This window comes from Melozone crissalis, unplaced genomic scaffold (genome assembly GCF_028551555.1).
Source record: "Melozone crissalis strain CALT ecotype California unplaced genomic scaffold, PUWL_Pcris_2 ptg000008l_1, whole genome shotgun sequence".
Classification (NCBI taxonomy): Eukaryota; Metazoa; Chordata; class Aves; order Passeriformes; family Passerellidae; genus Melozone; species Melozone crissalis.
This window is the reverse complement of record NW_026535786.1, coordinates 10,411,975-10,434,066: the sequence shown is the minus strand read 5'-3', so window position 1 is coordinate 10,434,066 and position 22,092 is coordinate 10,411,975. Positions and strand designations below refer to the sequence as shown.

At 48.8% G+C, this 22,092-nt stretch overlaps 2 protein-coding genes across 2 annotated transcripts in view; both read left to right on the top strand.

The window, feature by feature from the left end:
- Positions 1–21,280, top strand: part of CAPN5 (calpain 5) — a 50,845-nt gene extending 29,565 nt beyond the window's left edge. The window contains exons 3-13 of the mRNA XM_054269748.1: positions 2,669–2,800; positions 11,260–11,468; positions 11,897–12,089; positions 12,641–12,834; positions 13,497–13,574; positions 14,148–14,343; positions 15,396–15,518; positions 16,184–16,380; positions 16,804–16,925; positions 19,539–19,675; positions 19,986–21,280. Coding sequence (XP_054125723.1) covers positions 2,669–2,800; positions 11,260–11,468; positions 11,897–12,089; positions 12,641–12,834; positions 13,497–13,574; positions 14,148–14,343; positions 15,396–15,518; positions 16,184–16,380; positions 16,804–16,925; positions 19,539–19,675; positions 19,986–20,168 — 1,764 coding nt within the window. The 3' untranslated portion in view covers positions 20,169–21,280. The remainder of the gene's footprint in view (positions 1–2,668; positions 2,801–11,259; positions 11,469–11,896; positions 12,090–12,640; positions 12,835–13,496; positions 13,575–14,147; positions 14,344–15,395; positions 15,519–16,183; positions 16,381–16,803; positions 16,926–19,538; positions 19,676–19,985) is intronic.
- On the top strand, positions 6,020–6,499 carry OMP (olfactory marker protein). Its single transcript, XM_054269749.1, has one exon. The coding sequence runs from the start codon at positions 6,020–6,022 to the stop codon at positions 6,497–6,499; it is 480 nt and encodes a 159-aa protein (XP_054125724.1).
- Positions 21,281–22,092: the final 812 nt, after the last annotated feature.

Sequence of the window (22,092 nt, the reverse complement as noted above, 5' to 3'; positions counted from 1 at the left end):
TTGTTATTCATTCTTTTCTATTCTTAGCTTAGCTAGCTTCTGAAGAAATCTTTTCCTTCTATTTCTTTTTAGTATAGTTGTAATGTAATATATATATATATAAAATAAAATAATAAATCAAGCCTTCTGAACATAGAGTCAACATTCTCGTCTCTACCTTCACCTGAAAACCTCTGTGACCACTGTCGCAGGTGTTCAAGAATTGGAACTGGGAAGCAGTGGGATCACCATCTCTAGAAATATTCAAGAAAAGTACAGATGTGGTGCTGAGAGACATGGTTTAGTAGTGGACTTGGCAGTGCTGGGTGAATGGCTGGATTCCATGATCTTAGAGGTCGTCTTAATGGTTCTGTGATTTTTCACTCTGGAGAAGAGAAGGCTCAGGGGAATCTTAACAATGTCCATAAATACTGGAGAGCTGGGAATGAAGGAGACAGAGGCAGACTTCTCATTGGTGCCCAGTGACAGCACAGGAGACTGTGTGTGCAAACTGAAAATCAGGAAATTCCATTTAAGTAGGAGAAAAGACTCGATACTGTGAGGGTGGTCCAAAAACTGGCACAGGCTTCCCAGAGAGGATGCAAAGTCTCCATTCCTGGAGACACTCAAAACCTGATGAACACAGTCCTGAGCAACCTGCTGTGGCTGACTCTGCTTTGATTAGGGGTTGTGGACTGGATGATATCCAGAATTTCCTTATAACCACATTGATTTGGTGTTTCTGTGCTTAGGATCACTGGGACCAGGCTCAGTCCCAGGGCTTGAGCGTGGTGTGTGGGCCTTCTGCAGGGGAGCATGGTAGCCCAGCTCTTCACTCCAGGGCAGACCTTACTGCAGCTTCTCAGTACTTGAGAGTGGCTTGTAAGAAAGATGGGGACAAACTTTTTAGCAGGGCCTGTTGAGACAGGACAAGGAGTAGTGGTTTCAAACTGAAGGACAATTGATTTAGGCTACCTATAAGGAAGAAGTTTTTTACAAAGAGGGTGGTCAGACACCGGCTCAGTTTGCCCAGAGAGGTGATCGATGTCCCAGCCCCAGAAACACTCAAGGTCAGGTTGGACTGAGCTCTGAATAACCTGATCCAGTTGATGATGTCCTCACTTATTGGAGTAGATGGACTTTAAGAGATTCCTTCCAACCCAGACCATTTCGTGTCTCTGTTTCTCCCCTGTGTAATACCAAGCAACTCCTTTACTGCAATCCTCATATCCCCCCAAGGGCAGAAGGGGCAGCTGTGGCCCTCAGATGGGATAGATAAAGAGCAGGATCACAAGGATCACAAGGAGCAGATCTCACAGACACCCCCAGCAGCAGACACATCCCCAGTGCTGGCAGCTTTCCCGGTGCAGTGAAGCAGGAGCTGAGCCCGCTCCTCTCCCATCCCTGTGTGCGCTCAGCGATGCCGAGAGGCGCCGGTGGCTCCTGCCCTCGCTGCTGTCAGCTTGCCTCCCTCTAGCGCTCATCCCAACATCCTGCACCGCCAGCTTCAGGGGATTAGTCCTTTTCCTTGGCTCTCATCCTGGCCAGTTTGTGTCAGGTTAACTTGGAGGTATTTGCTGCTGGCTGGGCTGGGTGGGAATAGCAGGAGGTGCTTTTGGTTTCTATCCCTGTGGTGAGGCCTTAGGCAACATAATCTAGTGGGTGGGGTCTCTGCATGGAGTGCAGGGTTTGGAACATGATGATCTTTAGAGTCCCTTCCAGCCCAAGCCCTTCCGTGAATCTATGGGTAGAGGTAATACAAGTCCTCATATGCAAAGTCAGGGGGAAGGGGGGGGGCATATTATTCTGGGTACAACCAGCCTGAAAAATTGGAAAGTGTTGGGGAAGAAGAATAATCTGCTTTTCCTTTTTCCTCTTGAAATTAAATATAATAGCAAAGGGGGAAAGGTTCTTTCAGCTCTTTGTCTGTCCCATCTGCTCCCAGCCTCCAGCTAGATGTGAATTTACAAAGAGTATTGAGCAGGAGAAAAAACACTTTTAAAAAAGCAGTGTGTCACCTGAAGCTTGCTCAACACCCTCTGTTATTAAGTGCTTTCTTGGCCAGGCTCTAAGTGGGAGTGGAAAGCAGGGAGGGCAGCCTGACAGAAGCCAGGCAGAGAAAGTCAATGGTCTTGGTGCATGGTTGGAGGGATGAGCTTACCTCCCAGCTGCGTCCTACCCAAGTTTCTCCATCCATGGTGTCTGTGCACAATCCACCATCCTGGTTTTGGTGGCAGTAATGGTATTTAATCCTTCTGGCTCAGCTACAAAGCTTTTGGCTCATCAAAATTTTTGTATCTGCTGTGCTAGGATCTGGAAGAGCAGATCCCTCACTGTTTGTAAAGCAGTCACAGAGTAGAGGCATCTGAGAGAAGACTTAGAAGGGCAGTAATGGTGTGAAACTATATTATCAACAGGGATAATTATGACAAAGCTGCCCTGGTGCTGGGACAGAATGGGGGGTAGGTGTTGTGATGCTGCCCGTGTCCTGGTGGGAGGAGCAGGCAGGGCAGGGTCCTTCTGCCACCAGCCTGATGAGCGAGGCCAGCAGAAAGCTGCAGGTCAGGTTTACATGGAGCCTGAGGAAGAGAGGAAGTGACTTTCCTTTGCCAAGAATCCTCACTCCTGATTTCACTGTATTTCCCTGTCTGCTCACTGAGCCAGTGTCTGTTTTCCTCCTGTCCCACAGGAAATCTGCAATGATCCACGTCTCTTTGTGGATGGGATCAGCTCCCATGACTTGCACCAGGGCCAGGTTGGGAACTGCTGGTTCGTGGCTGCCTGCTCCTCCCTGGCATCCCGGGAGTCTCTGTGGCAGAAGGTGAGTGGTTCCCCATGCCAGGGGAGAGCCTGTCAACACCTTGGCTTCACATTGTGTTTGTCCAGGTCAAAAACTGGTTCTCAGAGATGCCTCCTGTCATGAAAAGCTGATAATGTGCAAAAATCTCCCTTAAAAGACTGTCTTACAAAGGGCATTGGTCATCATGACTGCAGCAACCACACTCCAGCCAAAGCCTTGGCCAGTTTCTCCTTAACCAAGTGGATCAAATCCCATGCTGTTTTTCAGATCCCAAATTTGACCCTTTGAATACCAAAATAATCCAAAAATTAACAAGAACAAAATTCAGGATGCTCAGCTGCAGCATTAGGCCCTGTTTCCCTTGTTCCCATGGTGTCCCCTCTCTTTGACTGTTTACTGTGTCCCACCTTGGCAGTGAGACACCTCATGCTCAGGGGCAGGAAGGTTGATTTCAGGCTGTTAGCATCTCTCCCAAGTCACTGCTTGCCAAAGCATCCATCCCTGGCCTGTCCCATGGCTGCATGTCACCATGTGGCAGTGTTTCTTCAAGTATGGGGTGCAGGGGGAATGTCCTGTGTGCCAGAAAGCCACCAAGGAGCTGCAGCAGGGCGAGGGGCTGCAGGCCTGGGGAGCAAGCAGAGAGGTACAAGGGGAGGGAGGTGTTCAGTGCCCCATCCTTGGACAGTCTGTGCCCATCTCCTCCATGGCCTCAGCTGTGCGAGATGTCAGCCCTGTGAAAGCCAAGGCAGGAGGACTTCAGCCTCTGGTGCAGGTGTGCATCATCACAGGGCAAGAGACCAGCAAGTTGCAAGCAGCTTTTCCCAGATTTTACTGTAAAAGGCAGCCAGTGTGTGCAGGCTGCACCATCTCCTTCACCCACAGCTTCCTACAGCCTTCCTCCACCCCACACCTTTACATCTGCCCTGGGTATTGTGGTTCTTCCAGTCTCTGCTTCCTGTGGTAAGCATGAACACCAGGCTCAGGGATTTCTTGCAGCATCCCCATTTTTTGTTAAAATTGAGGGTTTTCTTTATATGTGAGCAGGATAGCTGTTGTTGCCTCCTAGATAAGCAGTATGACTTCCTGCCATGGTGGCTGTGGTGACTGCTGTGGCTCTATCACAAGGGTGATGCACAGGGTTGTTTAGCTTGTTCCTCACCATCAACATCCCCCAAGGGTGAGTGGGCAAGTTGTCATCCTTCCTCACCATTCACTTCCAGCTCTGCCCTGGGAAATGCCAACCAAACAGAGGCTGGGTCCCTTTGGACACTTCATTATTTCAGTTTGCCAGGCACTGCTTTTCCTCCCTTGACAATTTGGCTGTGGGTGTTTGTGACTTCTCATTTTCCATTGCTTTAACTCTCAGAGGCTTTTTCTTACCTGCCCTCTCTTTTCTTTCAGAAGGGTTTGATTTATAGAATTATAAAGGTTGGAAGGGACCCTAATGACCATTTAGTTCCAGCTCCCCTGCCACTGGCAGGGACACTTTTCACTGGACCAGGTTGCTCAAAGCCCCATCCAACGTGACCTTGAACACTTCCAGGGATGGGGCATCCACAAATTCTGTGAGCCACTTGTGTCAGTGTCTCACCATGCTCACAGTAAATAATTTCTTAGTTGTTGAAGATCTCAGAGACAGAAATAATGGGCCCCTTAGTCCTAAGTGTGATTACACATGCAATGTTATCACGTGTTGTCTCTATTTGGGATCTGGCAAGAGCTGAGAGATGCTGATGCAGGCTTTAGTATCTCTGAAGTATCAGCCCAGGAATCTTGGCCCAGATCACCCATGGCTACTAGAAAATGTGTTCCTGGTGTACACCAGGATGTAACATAGGCTCTGCATGTCCCTTGCTCCATTTCACTCGGTGAAACTGTCTCTCTTAAGTGTGGGGAGGGGGAATACCTTCAAGAAAATAAGGCAGGCTGGCACATCACTGGGGATCCTAGGAGGTTATTTTATTCAAACATTTTCTTCCACCTTGCTTTCTCCATGCCCCTGCTTCCCATTATGCCTGTGTGGTGTGAATCACTGAGTGGGAATGGGGTACTGGAATTTAGTTGAGAGCCATTTTCTAAATTGCTGAGTCTTGGATGACCCTACATGGTTCTAGGTGTGATCTGGCTCTGTAACACCCTTTCTATGACCCTTCAGATGTGTCTGGCTTTTATGAAAAGAAGTGGAGACATGAAAATGAGAGGTAAAACCATGCTAGGATGCTAGTACTGATTTGCTGCTCCAGGACCAGTGTGGTGTCTGGTTCCTGCCAGCTGTGCCATGCAGAAAAGGGCATGATGGTCATGTTAGTTTGCTATTCATTGACTTATAGTCAATTTGTCCCTTGGGACCCTCCTGTCTTTTTCTGGATGGCACAGCCTGATGCAGGCAACCAAAATGGTCAGGAGGAAAGTGGGTTTGTACATCCAGGAGGAGAGAAGGTAAAAGGGAACTTATTGCTGTGCGTAGCTAATTGATTGTAGAATCACAGAATGGTTTGGCTTGGAAGGAACCTTTAAAGGTCATCTAGCTCCATCCCTCCTGCCATGGGCAGAAACACCTGGCACTGGACCTTCTTGCTCAGAGCCCCATCCTGCCTGGATAGGGGAGTTTGGACAAGATGGAGCCACGCTCTTGTGGGGATGCGCAGCCAGAGGACAAAGGATAGCAGCACAAGCTGCAGCTTATCTTCTGCATGAGCTCAGTCAGACCCTGGAACAGGGCTCACAGAGGCTGTGGGACCTCTCTCCATGGAGATACTCAAAGATGGACTGAATGAAGCCCAGAGAAACACAACTGAATTAATTCTGAAGTAAGTCCTGCTTTGAGCAGTAGCTTGGACCAGACTCCTCCAGAGTCTCATTCCAGCCTGAGTTAGGCCTGAACCTACATTCAGAGAAAACCACTACCACTCATCCCCTCCCAAGGTGGCATCCCTGGCTTTGTTTTGGGATAATGAGCCATGGTTGTCAGGGAGGTTACCGGGGAGGCTGACATGAGACATCCCTTCCCTGTAGATTATCGTGCACAGCAGCACCAACAGCTCTGGATCTGCAGATGAGTCGGGAGGGCGCTCAGGGGAAGCCCCAGGGGTGTTTTGCGTCACTGGGCCAGGTTGCCTAGCGCTGCTGCGACTGTGGAGAAGGGACACCAGCTCCAGGGGCCTGTCTGATCCTTCCCCCTGCGTGTCCCATTTGAGAGCCACACGCTGCTGAGGACGGAGCAGAGGAGCAGCCAGGGTGATGGCGGCTGGGGCAGGGACGCTGGAGCTGCCCTTCACCTGCGACGAGCAGCTGACGCGGCGCATGCGGCTGCGGTTCCAGAGCCTGCAGCAAAGGAACATGAGGGCCCAGGACGGGGAGAGGCTGCTGCGCCCCAATGAGCACATCTTCCGAGTGGATTTCATCCAGCAGCACCAGCTGCGCTTCCTCCGCTGGGACGTGCAGCTGGAGAGACCCGGCAAGGTCACGGTGACGGGCACCTCCCAGCTCTGGACTCCTGACCTCACCCACCTGATGAACCGGCAGCTGCTGGAGCCGGTGGGAATCTTCTGGAAGAAGCCGGGGGCCGAGGAGGTGCAGTGCAATGAGGCAGATGCCCAGGAGTTTGGGGAGAGGATAGCAGAGCTAGCCCAGATCCGCAAGGTGATGTATTTTCTCCTCACTTTCACTGGCGGCCTCGAACCAGCTCAGCTGAAAGGCTCCATTGTTTTTAAAGCCTGATCCCCTCTTGCTCAGCTTTTCTCCTTCCAGCTATGTTTCTTTCAGTTCAGTTCTTCGTTCCATTTTTGCATCTGTTTTTTTTTTTCTTTTTAATGAGAGCCAGTACTGTGGTAAAGCAGAGAACAGCTCAGTGCTTCTGGAGCCCCTCAGCCTTGTGAAATATTCCCCAAATGTGCTTCCTTCTGTCCAAATGGTGGGGAGAAGGGGACCATGAGCTTGCTGCTGCATTTTCCTGGAGTGTAAAACTGTGTGCTTGTGAATTCATCAGGGATTCACACAGGGTCTCATTGGCTTGGAAATACAAGACTGCCCTAAGTCCTCTCACTGTAGCAACTGCACACCAAAAACCCACTGGAAAAATGAGTAATTGCCATACCAGAAACCATTAGGGACCCCTGGAGAGAGCCCTGCTTTCCAGTTTCCATCCTAGCCATTGTTTGTGATGGAGTTCCTCTCCTTGCAAGGTGCTGAGTGCTTGCAGGCTCTGATGACTTGTGCTGCTGCTGTGGCTGCTTGGAGTCTCTGAAGACCAGTCCCATGGAGAATCCACCTTGCTGTGAAGCTGAAGTACATACACCTGGACTCACTCAATGTGTTCTGCAGATTGTAAACCCACTGGACTAATGGGGAGGTTGGACCAGCCTTTTCTGACCACTGCCACCATTTCTTGCTGGAGGGAGGGTGGAATTTGTTGGTCCAAGATGGATGGAGCAGATGTGTGTGTGTGTGGGTTGAGCCATCAGCTCAGAGTGGCCAGCAATGAGTCCACTGCAGCAGGGCTAATTTGTGCTTTGTTCTGTCCTTAAAACATCCATGAAAAAATTTACTCTGAAGTGTCTATAGAGAGCCATGAGGCTGCAGAGCACTTTGCAAGCCACAGAGCAGGAACCTGCTGCTTCTGTCCCTGAAAAGCAGGGTCTCCTGCCCTCTAAAACACAGGGAAGGGTGACCAGGGGAGCAGAGGGGAGTGATACATTTATAAGTATTGGAAGAGCAGAGTGTTTTGTGTCCAGTTTGCCCCATGACTGCAAGGAAACTACTACATTTGGATGTTTCCTTTTCTTCCACCAAAAAATGGAGAGTACTTCAATGGAGCTTCTTGAGACACACAGATTGAAAAGTCCCTTGAAAGAGCTAAGTGTTATCACAGTTGGTCCTCTGCTCCGATTGCACTCCAGCGTGTGTGAGTACTCCTCAAGGGGTGATCTGACATCCTCCAAAAATGAGTAAGGAGAGAGCAGTGGTGGGAAAGCCAGGGCGAGGTGACTTTGTACCTGTGGCCTGTGGACTTATGCAGACCAGCCCCAAAATGAGTCCAACCTCTTCTCCAAACCTCCGGAGATGCAGACCCTATGCCTTCCCTAGCCCAACAATAATGTATAAAATGGCATGCACAAGTTATGCTGGGCAGAGAGGAGAAAGAAAGCAGATCAGCTGCTGGCTGTAGTGATGGTGGGAGCTCTGAGTCTTGCCCAAAACCAAGGCCCAGCAACCACCAAATCCTACAGCCATGCCATGGCCATTGCCAGACAAGTTGATGTCTTTGTTTAGACCCCAAGAAATGCTGGGCTCGGTGAGTCAAGTGGATGCATCCCTGCTTGGCCAAACACCCTCTAGGGTCCTAGCAGACTTTGCCATAGAAAACCCCTCCTTGTACATCCCAGAGCAGAATTCCTGACTACAAACCACTGTAGACCAAATAACAGGAGCCACTGGCAACATCCAAAGGGGTTATTGCATGCTAAGTCTCACAATATGCCATTGCTACGTTGCTAGGGTAGAGTTCTTGCTGCAGATATCTCCCTGGGTGTTGGTGTACCATAGTAAATAAAAGCCTAGACAATGGGTTCCCCTTAAGGACTGAGGCTGTTTGTGTCTTCTTCATGCTCCTTTTGGCAGCTGCCCTAATCCTGCACACAATAAAGCACCAAATTTCAGCTCAATATTGGTATTCTTGAGCCCCTTTTAACTTCCTGTAAAATGTAAAATGAACGTTTACTTTCTTCTCTGAAAGGCTCCATGGAGTATTGAGCAGGGTTTTTTTTGGTCAAGAGGGGGTTGAAACTGGGCATAGAAGGGGAAATGATTCTCAGGTGGATCCTTGTTTCCTTCAGAACTGGGGAGAGAGTGAGGGGACCAGTGTGATCTCTCTCTGCTGCAGGGAAGATGAGCCTCTTTTTACCCATCACTGAAACTATCCCTACACAGTTTCATTATAAAAACTTTCAGATACATCACCCTGTCCCATCTCCCAGGGCAATTTCATCCCACTTTGTACCACAGCCCAGCAGAGTGGTACAGCTGGGTGCCTCTCTCCTTATTCTGAACTGGCAAGTTCCCAGCACAAAGCTTGGAGAACTTGGCATGTACCAATTTCTCCTTCTAGTCAGGGACGTTTTTTTACAGGGTCACAGGTTCCTTTTCTTTTAATTAGCCACTCTCAATTTTCTTAAGAAAATTGAAAAAAGCCCTAAATCAGCTTAGGGAGGCGAACCTGGCATTTTTGAGCTCCTCATTCACCTGTCTCTGAACCCTTTCACTGTAAATTTGTTGCACTAAATGGTGTTGCAGCTCCAGAATTTGTGAACCCCTAAGGAAAAGGCAGCACAGCTGGGTGAAGGAGAAGAATGTTGTTTGCACTACCCAGTGTAGCACAACCAACCTGAGTACAGGACTTCTTGGGATCCTGGGATGGGTGGTCCATGGCCATACTCTCCAGCAGGGAACACCTGTGGAGATCAGACTTCTCTCATTTCCTCCTGGGTCAGTGTAGAAAACAACCAGTCCTTGCTCCTGGACCCTGCTCTGGATGAAGGCTGACCATTTTTGCTGCCTTCAGTGGTGGAGGGTGCTCCCAGAGCTGTTCCCAAGGGAAGAAATGAGTGGGATGGTGGGGACCTGTGTGTCCTGCCACCAGTGACAGTAGGAGCAAGCCTCAGACCCAGCCAGCTGGAAGCTGTCACTCCCAGCTCTGGCACACAAGCTGCCTCTGATCAATGCTGGGATCATTTCTAAGCCCACGTTAATAGCGAGTTGATTATCACAACTGCTCCCTATGACAATTCATTAGGATGAGCTCCAGTCAGGAGGGAATCCATGGGCACTGATGGAGGGCTGGCTGACCTCTCCTGGCAGTCTCCAGAGAGGACTCTGGGACACAGTTGTTAGCACTCCTATAAAGCACCAAACCCTCCAAATGTGCTCTGTTTCATGGCTTTGTCTGCTCTGCTTCTATTGATCCATATGACTAAAGAGTGGCTGTGAGCTTGCAGGGCTGATGGCATCATTAATATTTCAGTGTAGGAGCAATAAGAGCCCTGGACTAGATCATTGCTGGTAGCTAAGAAGTCAGGGGGCTCTTCAGAGGGAATTCTCTCTGCACAATTCCTGCTTTGTGACAGCAGACAAAAAAAAAAACCAGAAAAAAGACCCCAACCAAACAAAAAACAAATGAACAACAACAAAAACAAAGCAGCTCTGTCAGCTGGACAAGGGTAGACAGTAAAAGTGGTTTCACCACCTTTGTGACTTCTTGTGAGGCTGTTTCCATGCAATGTAGCTGTGTCCTCTCCTATCCCATCCCCTCAGCTCTCCACAGAAAAGTGATTATTTGGTGTATTGGAACATAATAGCATAATGCATGCTTGCATGGACACTTTGGGGTTTTTTGTCACTGAGCTCGTGTTCCTTTGGGAGCAGGTAAGTGGAGTAGCAGGGCTGTGGACAGTCAGTCAGTTCACTGCTGCTGTGTAAGTCAGTCCTTGCCAGCCATCAGCTGCAGTAACCACACGTGGCCTCTCAACCTGCCCTGGCCATGCAGTAAAACCACATTGCCTCCAGCCTCAGCAAAAGCTAAACTGTGGTGTGGTGTTGCCTTGTGCCTCTGTGTCCTGGTTCCAAACAAGATGCAGATCCTCCTGCATGTAGAAACTGTGCCTGACTGTGCTCATTCTGTCCCAGCTGTTGGGTGAATTTTCCATCCAAAGCAGAGCTGGTGGTGCCTGCAGCCATATGGGCTATGGACTTTGGCAGTTCCCCTTTGCTTGTGCTGTCCTGCTGGCAGCGACACCAAACCTGTGCCTCCTCTGACCCTTCTAGGGCTTCTTTCACCTCAGGCCTTCTTTTCTATCTTTCATCAAATCACCTCCCTGTGCTTGCCTGGGTGAGTTTGGTAGGTCTTGACAGGAAAGAATGGAGACCTTGAGGGAATGGGGATCCTGCTTTTCCCACTTTTACTTAACAGAGTAGGCTCATGAAGAGTATCTGCTGCATGTATCTTTGTTGGCACTAGGTAGATGAATACCACACTTGTTCTTGGGCCAGTCAAGTCACACCAGAATCAAGTAGGAGAATCAAAGTAGGTGCTCTTTGTTAGTGGTACCCTACTGACACTAGGAAAACCAAAAGACACGGTCATAAAAATAACCGTCCCTGGTTAGACAAAGAACTCATCTGCTCGAACAGCCTGTCTACAAAAGTAGATAGCAGCAGATGTCCTGGGTAGCGTTATAAGAAAGAGGACAAAGATCTTTAACTTCTCCCTCCAAAGGACAGAGAAGTCTAAGCTATTCCAGTACATGATAATTTAGTCTGCATTGGCAGAACCAGGTCCAGAATCTGGCCCCAGCTGACTGTAAGCAAGTCCATCCCCCTCATATTCTTCCTTGTCTTTGATATTGTCTGCATTAGTGCCAGGATGAGAGTCAATCCCAGCAAAAAGAAAAGGAATAATTTGGGTATATGTGCCTCTTCTTTTGCAGGTCATCCCAGACTGGAAGGAGCAGGAGTGGAACCCTGAGAAGCCCGAGAGCTACGTGGGGATCTTCCACTTCCAGTTCTGGCGTTTTGGTCAGTGGCTGGATGTGGTGATCGATGACCGCCTGCCCACACTCCACAATCAGCTCATCTACTGCCACTCCAACTCCAGGAATGAGTTCTGGTGTGCCTTGGTGGAGAAAGCTTATGCCAAGTAGGTACCCAGGCAGTTGTAGGATAAAGTGGGACCTGGGCACTCTGATTTTCCTCTCTGTTCATTTACCAGCTAGTTTCCAGCAGTGGAAACATCATCTTTGCTGTGGAGAAGTAGTACATGACTCAAACAGACAAACACTGAGGAAAAAAACCGTTCTCTAGCCCTAATTTACCCTCAAAGCAAAACACCCTTCAATGTTTCTTTAAGTAACACCTATTCTAGAGATTTGAGGTTCCTTTTACATTGGTCCTATGACAGCAAGAGTGCAGCAAGGAATGTGGGTCCTATTTTTTCACCCTAGGTTGCTGTCCTCTCCCACTTGAAGTTCAACTGCAAATCTCCATTCTTGTGGTTGCCCCAAAAATCGTCCCCGACCCCTTAAAATGTCAGGCCAGTGTTTTGCCATCCCTGCCACCCTCTTTCAGGTTGTCAGGCTGTTACGAGGCGCTGGATGGAGGCAACACAGCTGATGCCCTGGTGGATTTCACTGGTGGGGTCTCTGAGCCTATCGACCTGACCGAAGGGGACTACATTGCTGATGAAGCCAAGCGCAACCTCCTCTTTGAGCGCGTGTTGAAGGTGCACAACAGGGGAGGCCTCATCAGCTGCTCCATCAAAGTAAGCAACATTGCCAGTATGGCCACAGTGCTGTGGGAATAGGTGTTTGAGGATGCAGTTGTCTTACACAGTCATGAAATTCTAAATTAGATCAGATAAATTGTGGCCAAGGGTTCCCACTTCAGGGAGCTGGCAAAAGGAACAAATCCTGAATGTAAATCCTCTTTATTCTTTGTTGCTATGTCCAAGAGCCCACATTCATCCCAGCACTCTTTTAAGGCTAGGAGGGGATCCACTCCAGAGAAAGGCATTTTGGTGTTTGCATCTGGGCATCTTTACAAATGCTGGTTTCCAAACCTCCCAGTATAACCAGTATATGAGCTTTATCAGTTGCCAGTATGGGAGCTCAGAGACCTCATGACGCAAATTAAGAAAAGGGGGGATGCAGCACATAAAATGGCATCTGAGATGTGTCAACTGTCTTTCTCCTGACTATTGATGCTCTTCTTTTTGGCTTAAAGAAATGTGCAGGGAAATCTGAGTTGTTTCCCAGCCCCTGCAGCGGTGGTCATGTCCCCCAGGTCTGAGCACTGTCTGTGTCCCCCTGCCAGGCCACGTCAGCAGCTGACATGGAGGCTCGCCTGGCCTGCGGACTGGTGAAGGGCCACGCGTACGCAGTGACGGACGTGCGGAAGGTCCGTCTGGGCCACGGCCTTCTGTCCTTCTTCAAGTCGGAGAAGCTGGACATGATCCGCATGCGCAACCCGTGGGGCGAGCGGGAGTGGAACGGCCCTTGGAGTGACACGTGAGTTGGGATGGACAGCTTGTTCCAGTGGGAAATTCTTCCCTGTGAGGGTGGTGAGGAACTGGCACAGTTCCTCAGAGAAGCTGTGGATGCTCCATTCCTGGAAGTGTTCAAGGCGAAGTTGGATGGGGCTTTGAGTGATTTGGTCTAGTGATAGGTTCCCCTACTCATAGCAGGGGGGTTAGAATGAGATCATATTTAAGGTCCTTTCCAACTGAAACCATTTTGTGATTGTATGATTCCATGTTCGTTCATACTAGTGATGTTCATAGGTCACCTTTGTGCTCCCAGTCTTATTCCAGCTAAACGAGCACCCAACAGAATCAGCCTCTGTCACCACCAACTGCTGTGATGGCTGGGGATGAGATGAGGAACCAAGGGCTGGTGCAGCCAGAGCCTTTGGCCACAGTCAAATTTGTTGTCTTTATGGATAGGGCTGTGATGGTACTGGCCAAATAAAACCCTGCCAGACTGGATTCAACTCCACTGGTCAGGAAGCTATTGAAGGAAGGAAGTTGGAGTTCCAAGCCGTGCTGCACTTCCCTTGTGTTTGGCTGATGACCTAACCAGAGCAGCATGGGGACTGGCTTTATACAGTCCTTGTGCCTCAAATTCTTGCGTGTCCCTTACCTCTGAGTAATGGTCTTGGTCTCTTCCCACAGCTCTGAGGAGTGGCAGAAAGTGAGTAAAAGTGAGAGGGAGAAGATGGGAATGACAGTGGAAGATGATGGAGAGTTCTGGTGAGTCCCTCCTGGGTTTGTCACTACAGGCCATGCTCACAGCATCCTCCCACCTCATGGAGCATGTACATCTTTTCCATGCATACAGCTAGCCAGAGAAAACAGGCTTCCAAGACGTAGGATCTCTAGTGAAGCTCCCTCCCCTCCTTGAGCCCATGGGTGTTAGCTTTTGATGGCCATGGCCCTGGAATTGCAAAGTGCTCTTCTGGGGCACCACTCAGGGGCCAAACCATTTCACCAGGGTACTGAGAACCTGTCCTAAATATGCTGAACTTCACAGCCTCACCGGGAATAATTCAGTACTACATTTACTCTTGTGTGGCAAAAGGGCCACTGTGCTACTTCTCCCACTCCAAAACACACAGATCTGTTGTTTGAACTCAAGAAGTATTTACTGCAGGCATAGAGAAAGATATCTCCATCTTTTCTGGAAATATCTGATGAATAGCTTTTGTTACTCATCAGCCATCAGAGACAACCCGCACTCTCTAACAGGTGATCAAGAAAATCCCTGCAGTGTACCTTTCCAGGGAATGAAGCAGCATAACCCAGTTCTGCCCTTTCCTGATTCAGGATGACCTTTGAAGATTTCTGCAAATACTTCACGGACATCATCAAGTGCCGTCTGATCAACACCTCCTACCTGAGCATCCACAAGACCTGGGAGGAGGCAGTGCTGCATGGGGCATGGACCAGAAGCAGTGACCCCTTGAAAAACCGCTCCGGAGGCTGCATCAACCACAAGGACACTTTTCTGCAGAACCCCCAAGTGAGTAATGGGGCAGAGGGCCTTCCAGAGCCTTCACATGTGCTTCCAAGTGTTTAACTCTCCCACAGGGACCTAGAAGGCCAAAACACTACCAGACCTGTAATGTATTATTTGTGTTTATGGCAATTCTCTGGCACAGCATGACCAGCATGGAGGCCAACTCTGTTAATATTATCCCTCTTATCAAGGAGACTGCATCCAAGTGCTTAGTGTAGAGCATCTTGGCACAGGGGAACAACAAACTGTGCCACAGGGTAGCAATGTTGGCTGGTTCCAGTCAAACAGGGCCAGGAGTCATTTCCAACAATCTGGATGTCCGAATTTCCAGTTTTTGTGCCCAAACTTTGATGCTGTTAAATTTACCAGGACAAGTGTAGCCCATAGAGCCATTTCCTTGTAGTTTGAAGTTCATCTCCTGGAACAGACTTCTCTGGAGAAAAGGAGGCTCAAGGGGACCTTATGGGTCTCTGCAACTTCCTGGAAGTCCTAAGAAGTGGTAGGACAAGAGAAAACAGCCTCAAGTTGTGCCAGGGGAGGTTTAGATTGAATATTAAGGAAAACTTCTTTACTGGAAGCATGAATACTTAGGAGAGGCTGCCCAGGGCAGTGGTACAGTCACCATTTCTGGAAGCATTCAGGAGGCATGTGAATGTGGCACTTGGGGACATGGTTTAGCGGTGGCACTTGGGGACATGGTTTAGGGGTGGACTTGGCAGGTTAAGGGTTGTACTGGGTGATCTTAGAGGTCTTCTCCAACATAAATGATTCTACAATTGTCTTGTCCTCTCTGAACTGGGATTCTCACAATCACGAGCCAGGTCCTTTTGAGTCCTTCATCTAACAGGCAGTTGAAGGATGGTGAGTTCTGTTGCAGGTATTCTCATCAAGGATGTGGGAGAGTTGTTTCCATCTTCCAGCTTTGTAGCCTTTTGAAGCCATGCAGGGAGGTGGATTGGGAAAAGCTGATGTTGGATCTGTTAAATCCACCCCCACCATGTTCAGGGATCCTGTATTAATAAATATTTCCCTTACCTTCCTCTCTTTGCTTCTAGTATGTGTTTGATGTGAAGAAGGCAGAAGATGAAGTGCTGATCTCCATCCAGCAGAAGCCCAAAAGGACCAGTCGCAAAGAGGGCAAAGGAGAGAATTTGGCCATAGGCTTTGATATCCATAAGGTAGGCTGGGGTTCTGCATGTTGGCCTGAATGCCTCTGTAAATTTGCTGGTTGTGGGACAGTGCACCAGCCCTGCATGACCAGATTGTTCATTTGTGCATTATCAGGGTGCTTCTGGGGTGTCATCAGCACAGCCTGCCCTCCTCTAGAGAGGAAGAGGGATATCAAAGGGGACAGCATGGACAGCAGGTTGCCCAGAAAAGCTGTGGATGTCTCATCCTTGGAAATGTTCAAGGCCAGGCTGGATGTGGCTTTGAGTAACTTGTTCTAGTGTGAGGTGTCCCTGGCCATGACAGGGGATTGAAACCAGATGATCTTGAAGGTCCCTTCCAACCAGAACCATTCTGTGATTCCGTGCAGTTCTTGCTAAAAGCAACGATGAGTCTTTTCTCTCCAAATGTGGAAATCTGTCAGACTAATCCTTATGTGTTGTTTGCTGGGTCCGCAGTGTTAAGCTGGGATGCAAGAGATGAGTCCCTCAGTCAAAAGAATTTGGAAAGCCACATCCACACTTGTTTTCCACCCAGCACAATTGGGACCCTTTTTCCTGGTTCTCCTATCTCCAGCTCTCCTGGCACTGTGGACTCAATCCTTGCAATTTTTCCCCCCCATGGTGGATACCAGTACCTTTTCAGCCAGTGACAATCCGCTGTGATCTCTGCCCAGGTGGAGCTGAATAGGAACTACCGGATGCACACGCTGCAGCAGAAGGTGGCCAGCTCCATCTACATCAACTCCCGCAGCGTCTTCCTGAGGACAGACCTGAAGGAAGGCCGCTACGTCATCATCCCCACCACTTTTGACCCTGGTCACGAAGGCGAGTTCCTTCTCAGGATTTTCACAGACGTGCCTTCAGATTGCCGGTAAGGAGCACGAGCAGGGATGGGGAGGAATTGGCTCTTTGGAGGCAGCCCTGTGCTTTTGATTTGTGGTTTTTCCTGAATGGTCATAGCCTTGCCTGCAGCTGCTCTTGGCTTTCTGTTAAGCGTGGTCAGGAGACAGGACATCTTTGCAGGTATCTCCAGAGACATGCAGAGAAGCTCCCACTCTGCTTCTAAGCATGATATGGGAGAGCATCCCAAACCTAGGCTGAGACTGGAGTGAGGAACAGAGTCTGACAGTGTGTAGTCACAAAATCACAGAATATTCTGAGTTGGAAGAGACCCACAAGGATCAGCCAAAGGTCATTGAGTCCAACACTTAAATTAATGGCCTTCATTGTGCCAGAGCAAATTCTTTGGGATAAGACTGGGCACCTCTCAAAGGCCACGTGTTTTTCCTTGCAGAGAGCTGACCCTGGATGAGCCACCACACACCTGCTGGAGTGGGATGTGTGGCTACCCACAAGTGGTATCCCAGATCCATGTCCTTGCTGCAGCTGGGCTCAAGAATCAGGACTCCCAAGGAGGTACTGGTCTTTCCCTGCCTGTTGTCTGGCCCTGGAGGAGTTGGGAAGTGGTTAATGAAGTGGGACTTTGCTGGAATTTATATCCTCAGATTTTTTTTTTCTGTGAACATACTTAATTCATACACCAGAGGAGGAGAAAGTCCATGGAGGGCTAAACTCACTTCTTGCACTGGACATGATCTGGGACCTGTTATATCTAGGCTGTTACCTGGGACCTTCCCAAAACTTCCCCAAAGCCCTTAGCAGAGGTCCTGTAACAACCCAAGCTTTCCTCTCAAGTATAAGCAGCTGTAAAAGTCAGGAATTGTATTTAAAAGCTTCTTAGTAAGAGGGACAGAGAACGAGCCTGATGTGTGGTATTCATCACTGGAAGCTGGATAAATGTCTTATCAGCAGAGGGTATGCCAAATTTAGCTCACTTTGGGATGGTGTGGATCTAGATCAGTTCTGACATCCATCACTTTTCCTGCATGGAAGATGGCAGCAGGACCATACCTCCCCATGTCCTGCAGCCACACAGAGGCTCATGGCAAGAGCCCCATGCTCTGTCTGCCTCTGGACCAGGAAACCCAGTGGTAGTGATGGCTTGTACTAGGAGATTGCTAGGGGATAAAAGGTCTAGAGACAACAATTAGAGAAGCAAATGCCTTTCCACCATGGAAATAGACCAGATCCTAGCTTTCTCCCCCATTTCCTGAGTCAAGGATATGTGTTATTGTGGCAAGATATAGCCAAACACTTTCAATCTGAATTTAAAATATAAAAATAGAAAAATAAAAAACTCTAAATAAAGCCCAATTAAAATTATACTTTTTTTTCACCCAATAATTATTGTCAGGGCTGCCTGTCACTATATCCCTGAAAGTAACGAGTAGGGTCTTTTCTAAGCAAGGACTGGTCAAGTGTGCTTATTTATCACATGCCACAAAGGCAGTCCTTATACCCTGTCTGGTGTATGGGGATGGAATTTAACCCTGGGCAGGTGGTTTTTTCTTGTGTTATTCACAACAGGTCAGAGCATCTTTAGCAATGCAGGGAAATCTGAAGCCAAAGGTCTCTGAAGTGTTCACAGAAACAAGGAGGTTTATCTTTCCTTCTTGGGGATTCTGGAGTCATTAAACATCTTTCCCACAAAAAACCCTTGGGAATTGCTTTCTTCCAGCTGTTTTCCAGCTGTTCAGCTCCCACCACCAACAGTGTGTTTGGTGTTTTCCGGTGCAGTTGGATCTCTCACACATCCCAGGCCAGGCGTTATACACTACTTTGGAAACAGTGATTTGCAGATAGGAATTTGGCTCTGGCTGATGGAATATGAGAATTTAATGGGGCATCCCAAAAGACAAGGTAAATTGGAAAACCAGATGTGAAATCCAGCAGCTGTGTCTCACCAGGGGAGCCAGGTCCTTGCAAACAGAAAGTTAGCAAAGAGGTGGTCTGGCAATCAAAATCCCTGGCCCTCAGAAGGGGCTTGTTTGTTCCTCCTCATTTCCACATTTCCCTTGGACAAGAAAGCTCATCCAACTGGTCTGTGTTTCCATCATAGCCACTCAAGTTCATGGTAAGAAAATGCATTCTGGCAGTTAAATTTCCATAGCAATAGCTCTCTCTCTCTCTACTGAAATTCCCAAAACAAGCACTTGTTTGACAAGGTGAAAGTATTCACTAATGAGAGACTCTTTCCTTCTCCTGGAAGCTCAGGTCCCCTCCAGCTGTGGGCTGGTAGTATGAGAACTTGGTCCTCCAACTTCATCCTCCATCTGGTATTTCCTTCTGTGAGCCTCTTTCTCCTCTCCATGGTTTTATTTCTGTCTGCCTCTGGGAGAGCAAATGCTGAAAGGAGACTTAAGTAGGATCCTGTCCTCCATGGAACATTTACTGCAATGGTCAGAAGAGTTTGGGGTAATGAAGGAGTGTTCCTGTAGAATATGGAGACAAGAGAAGCAGCCCTTTCATAGAATCATAGAATTGTTGGAAAAGCCTTCTAAGGTCATGGAGTCCAACTTTAACTCAGCACTGCCAAGTCCACCACTAAATCATGTTCCCAAGTGCCACGTCTACACATCTTTTAATTTCCTCCAGGGATGGTGGCTATACCACTGCTCTGGGCAGCCTGTTCCCATACTTGATAACCCTTTTGATTAATTAGTTTTTCCTAATATCCAGTCTAAACCTCCTATGGTGCAATTTGAGGCCCATACTTCTCGTCCTGTTGCTTGTTTCCTGGGAGAAGATACCAACCCTCACCTCCTTACATCCTCCATTCAGGGAGCTGTAGACAGCGATAAGGTCCCCCCAGGCCCCCTTTTCTCCAGGCTGAGCCCCCCCAGCTCCTTCAGCTGCTCCTTATCAGACTTGTGCTCCATCCAGACCCTTCCCCAGCTTCATGGCAGTCCATCAGCACCTGCTGCCTAGAAACAATGTCACCTAATAGAATTAAATTGAGCTAAACAGCTGAGCTCCATGGACATCATCTGGGGTGTGACAAACCCTTTGGCAGATATCCATCTCCTCTGGTGGTATATGGAGGCAAAGTACTGCATGACACCTCTGCAAAAGGACTCTATGGAATTACAGAGGCTACAGCAAAGAAAAAACTCTCTTTTCTCTCCTCAGGGGCTGATCCTTATGTGATCATCAAGTGTGAAGGGCAGAAGGTTCGCTCTCCAGTGCAGAAGAACACGGTATCACCAGAGTTCGATGTGAAGGGGCTCTTCTACCGCAAGAAGCCAGGACAACCCATCATTGTTCAGGTACCTGGCAGGCAAGCAGTGGGCTGAGGGATGGAGACCCTTGGACCCCCTGCCCTCTCCACACACTGTCCACAGCAGATCTGTTACCCAGGCTGAGCATCATTAGTTAATGCAGCTCAGCCTCTCACCACCACGGTGACGTCTGGGAAAGGCATGTCCTTCACCCCTCTCACTACCAGTGACACCCCCACACCTCACCACCTCCCTGGCTTCAGCTCAGGGTATGTCCCCTGTAACCCCTTCTCTCCAGTTCCTGAAGGCTGGCTGCATCCCTGAAGGAGCTGCCCTCATCCCTGTTTTGTTTCCGCAGATCTGGAACCACAACTTGATAAGCGACGAGTTCTTGGGCCAAGTGGTGCTCACGGGGGATCCCAGCGACCGGCAGTCGGTGCACACGCTGCACCTGCAGGACAGGGGGAACAGGAGGTCCAACGACCTCCCTGGAACCATTGCTGTGATGCTGCTCAGCAGTAACGTCCTCACTAATGTCTGAGTACTCAAGGGTGACTCTTCTGGTGCCACATATGTGAATATAAACATGCACACGTACATATACATATATATATATATAAAGAACACACAGAGCCTACCTACCATCTGCAAAGTGTATATGAACCATGCATGCATTCCACTCCAAGGAGCCAATCTTGTGTTTTCAATGTTAAAAAAATGGTGCCTTTTTTTTGGGGAACCGCAATGATCCTTCTGCTGGCGTCCTCTGCAGTCCCCCAGGCTGCCACGTGCGCTGTGGGACCGCTGTGAGCACGCTGTGTGTCCTGACAGCCAGAGCACCATGCCCTGGGGCTGTTTGTTTACACAGGCTGGCACACACACACGTGCCACCACGCACACCTGTGGCCACCACGGTCCCACCAGCTGCTTCAGTGCATCTTCAGTGTGTCTGCTTGGGTTAGGAGTAGTGTGCATGGAGCTGTCTCCCTTGAAATTGCCATGTAATCGCTTATCTGTGGAGGCACCACAGCAAAGGAGAAGTGGACAAACAGATCGGGGCCTGTTGGGTGATTTTTGGGTATGGGTTTGCCTACTGCAACTGCAAGGAAAACGCACCAAGACAGCCCAAATCCACAGGGGCAGCAAGACCAAAGGCTCCATCATTTTGGGGACAAGCTGTCTCCACCCAAGTCTTGTTCAGCCCCACGCAACTCTAAAGTATAGAAAGATGTCAACAGCTGTGGTGGGATAACAGTTCTCTGGGTCAGGTTTCTGAATCAGTCTGGACCCAGCTCCTGTGGGTGCCTCCTGAACTCCCATGGTGCCTGCTGTCTCCGTGTCTCCATGCCACCCCCATCCCAAGAGCTCACCCCAGGACCTGAGGTGGGTTGTCTGCTGGGGCAGTTCAGTGTTTAGGCAAGAGAAGATTCCTCTGAAGGCCAAAATGTCAAGTTCAAGGGATGAGGAGCTTCGATCCATGAGCTCCATCTGTACTGCTGCCTACAGTGCATCATTTCTCAGTGCCTCGCTTTCTCAAATTCTTTTTAAAAATAGTGGGATTTTCGCTTGTACTAGAGGGGCACTGCTCCCAGTGCAGCCTGGAAATGCTGGGAATATTTAATTCATACCAGTGTCCATCTCTCACCTTTAATTTCCAGTGCACATTCCAGTCCCCTGTCGTGGAGGATGACTTGCACAGTCCTAGAGCCAGTCTCACGAGCACAGCCCAAATGCATCCTTGGGGATGTGTCTGTGGCTACAGTCTGCTCCTGATTTCCATGAAAACTGGGTTAATCTTCCTTGTTCCACTGGGTGGCAGAATCTGGCTTCTTATAAACCATCCCAGATAAACCAAACAACAACCCGTTGTCTGACCTTTCAGCAGCTGACTAGGACAAGTTTCAAACCTTTTTTTTTCCTCTGCTGTTTGGGGGTTTTATTTATGTGCCTTTAAAGTGGTGCAAGTTAAAGGAATTTTTCAGTCAGATTTTCTAAGCAAATATTTTGCAGTCACCTGCATGCAAGTGGAAATTAATACATGTGATAAAATCTTCGAGTCTTCCTAAATTTTGACCTGGGCAGAGTCCTTTTCCTCCAACGAAAGTGAACAGGAAAGCCTTCTTTTGCTATAGCAAAGGGTTTCTGTTTGTCCTACTTAATACTCATGTTTGTCCTGCAAGTCTGTTTGGGGTTTTTTTAAAGTCCCCAAAGGTCTGCTAAGTCTGAAACATGGTGAAGTGTTCTCCAAAGTACCTGCTAGCTCAGTTCTTGGTGCAACCAGAAGTAGATGGTGCAACTGCACTGATTTTTGTGGGCTGTTTTTCCCTTTGCCTCATCTTCACAGTCCTGCAGCTAAGAGTTTGCTTTTTTACCAAATTTGCTTATGTTCTTAAGTCTTGTTTTTCAGGACTTAAAGGCAAGCAGTGGTACCCATGATGCTCTTTCCAGATCTCAATTACTCCTGG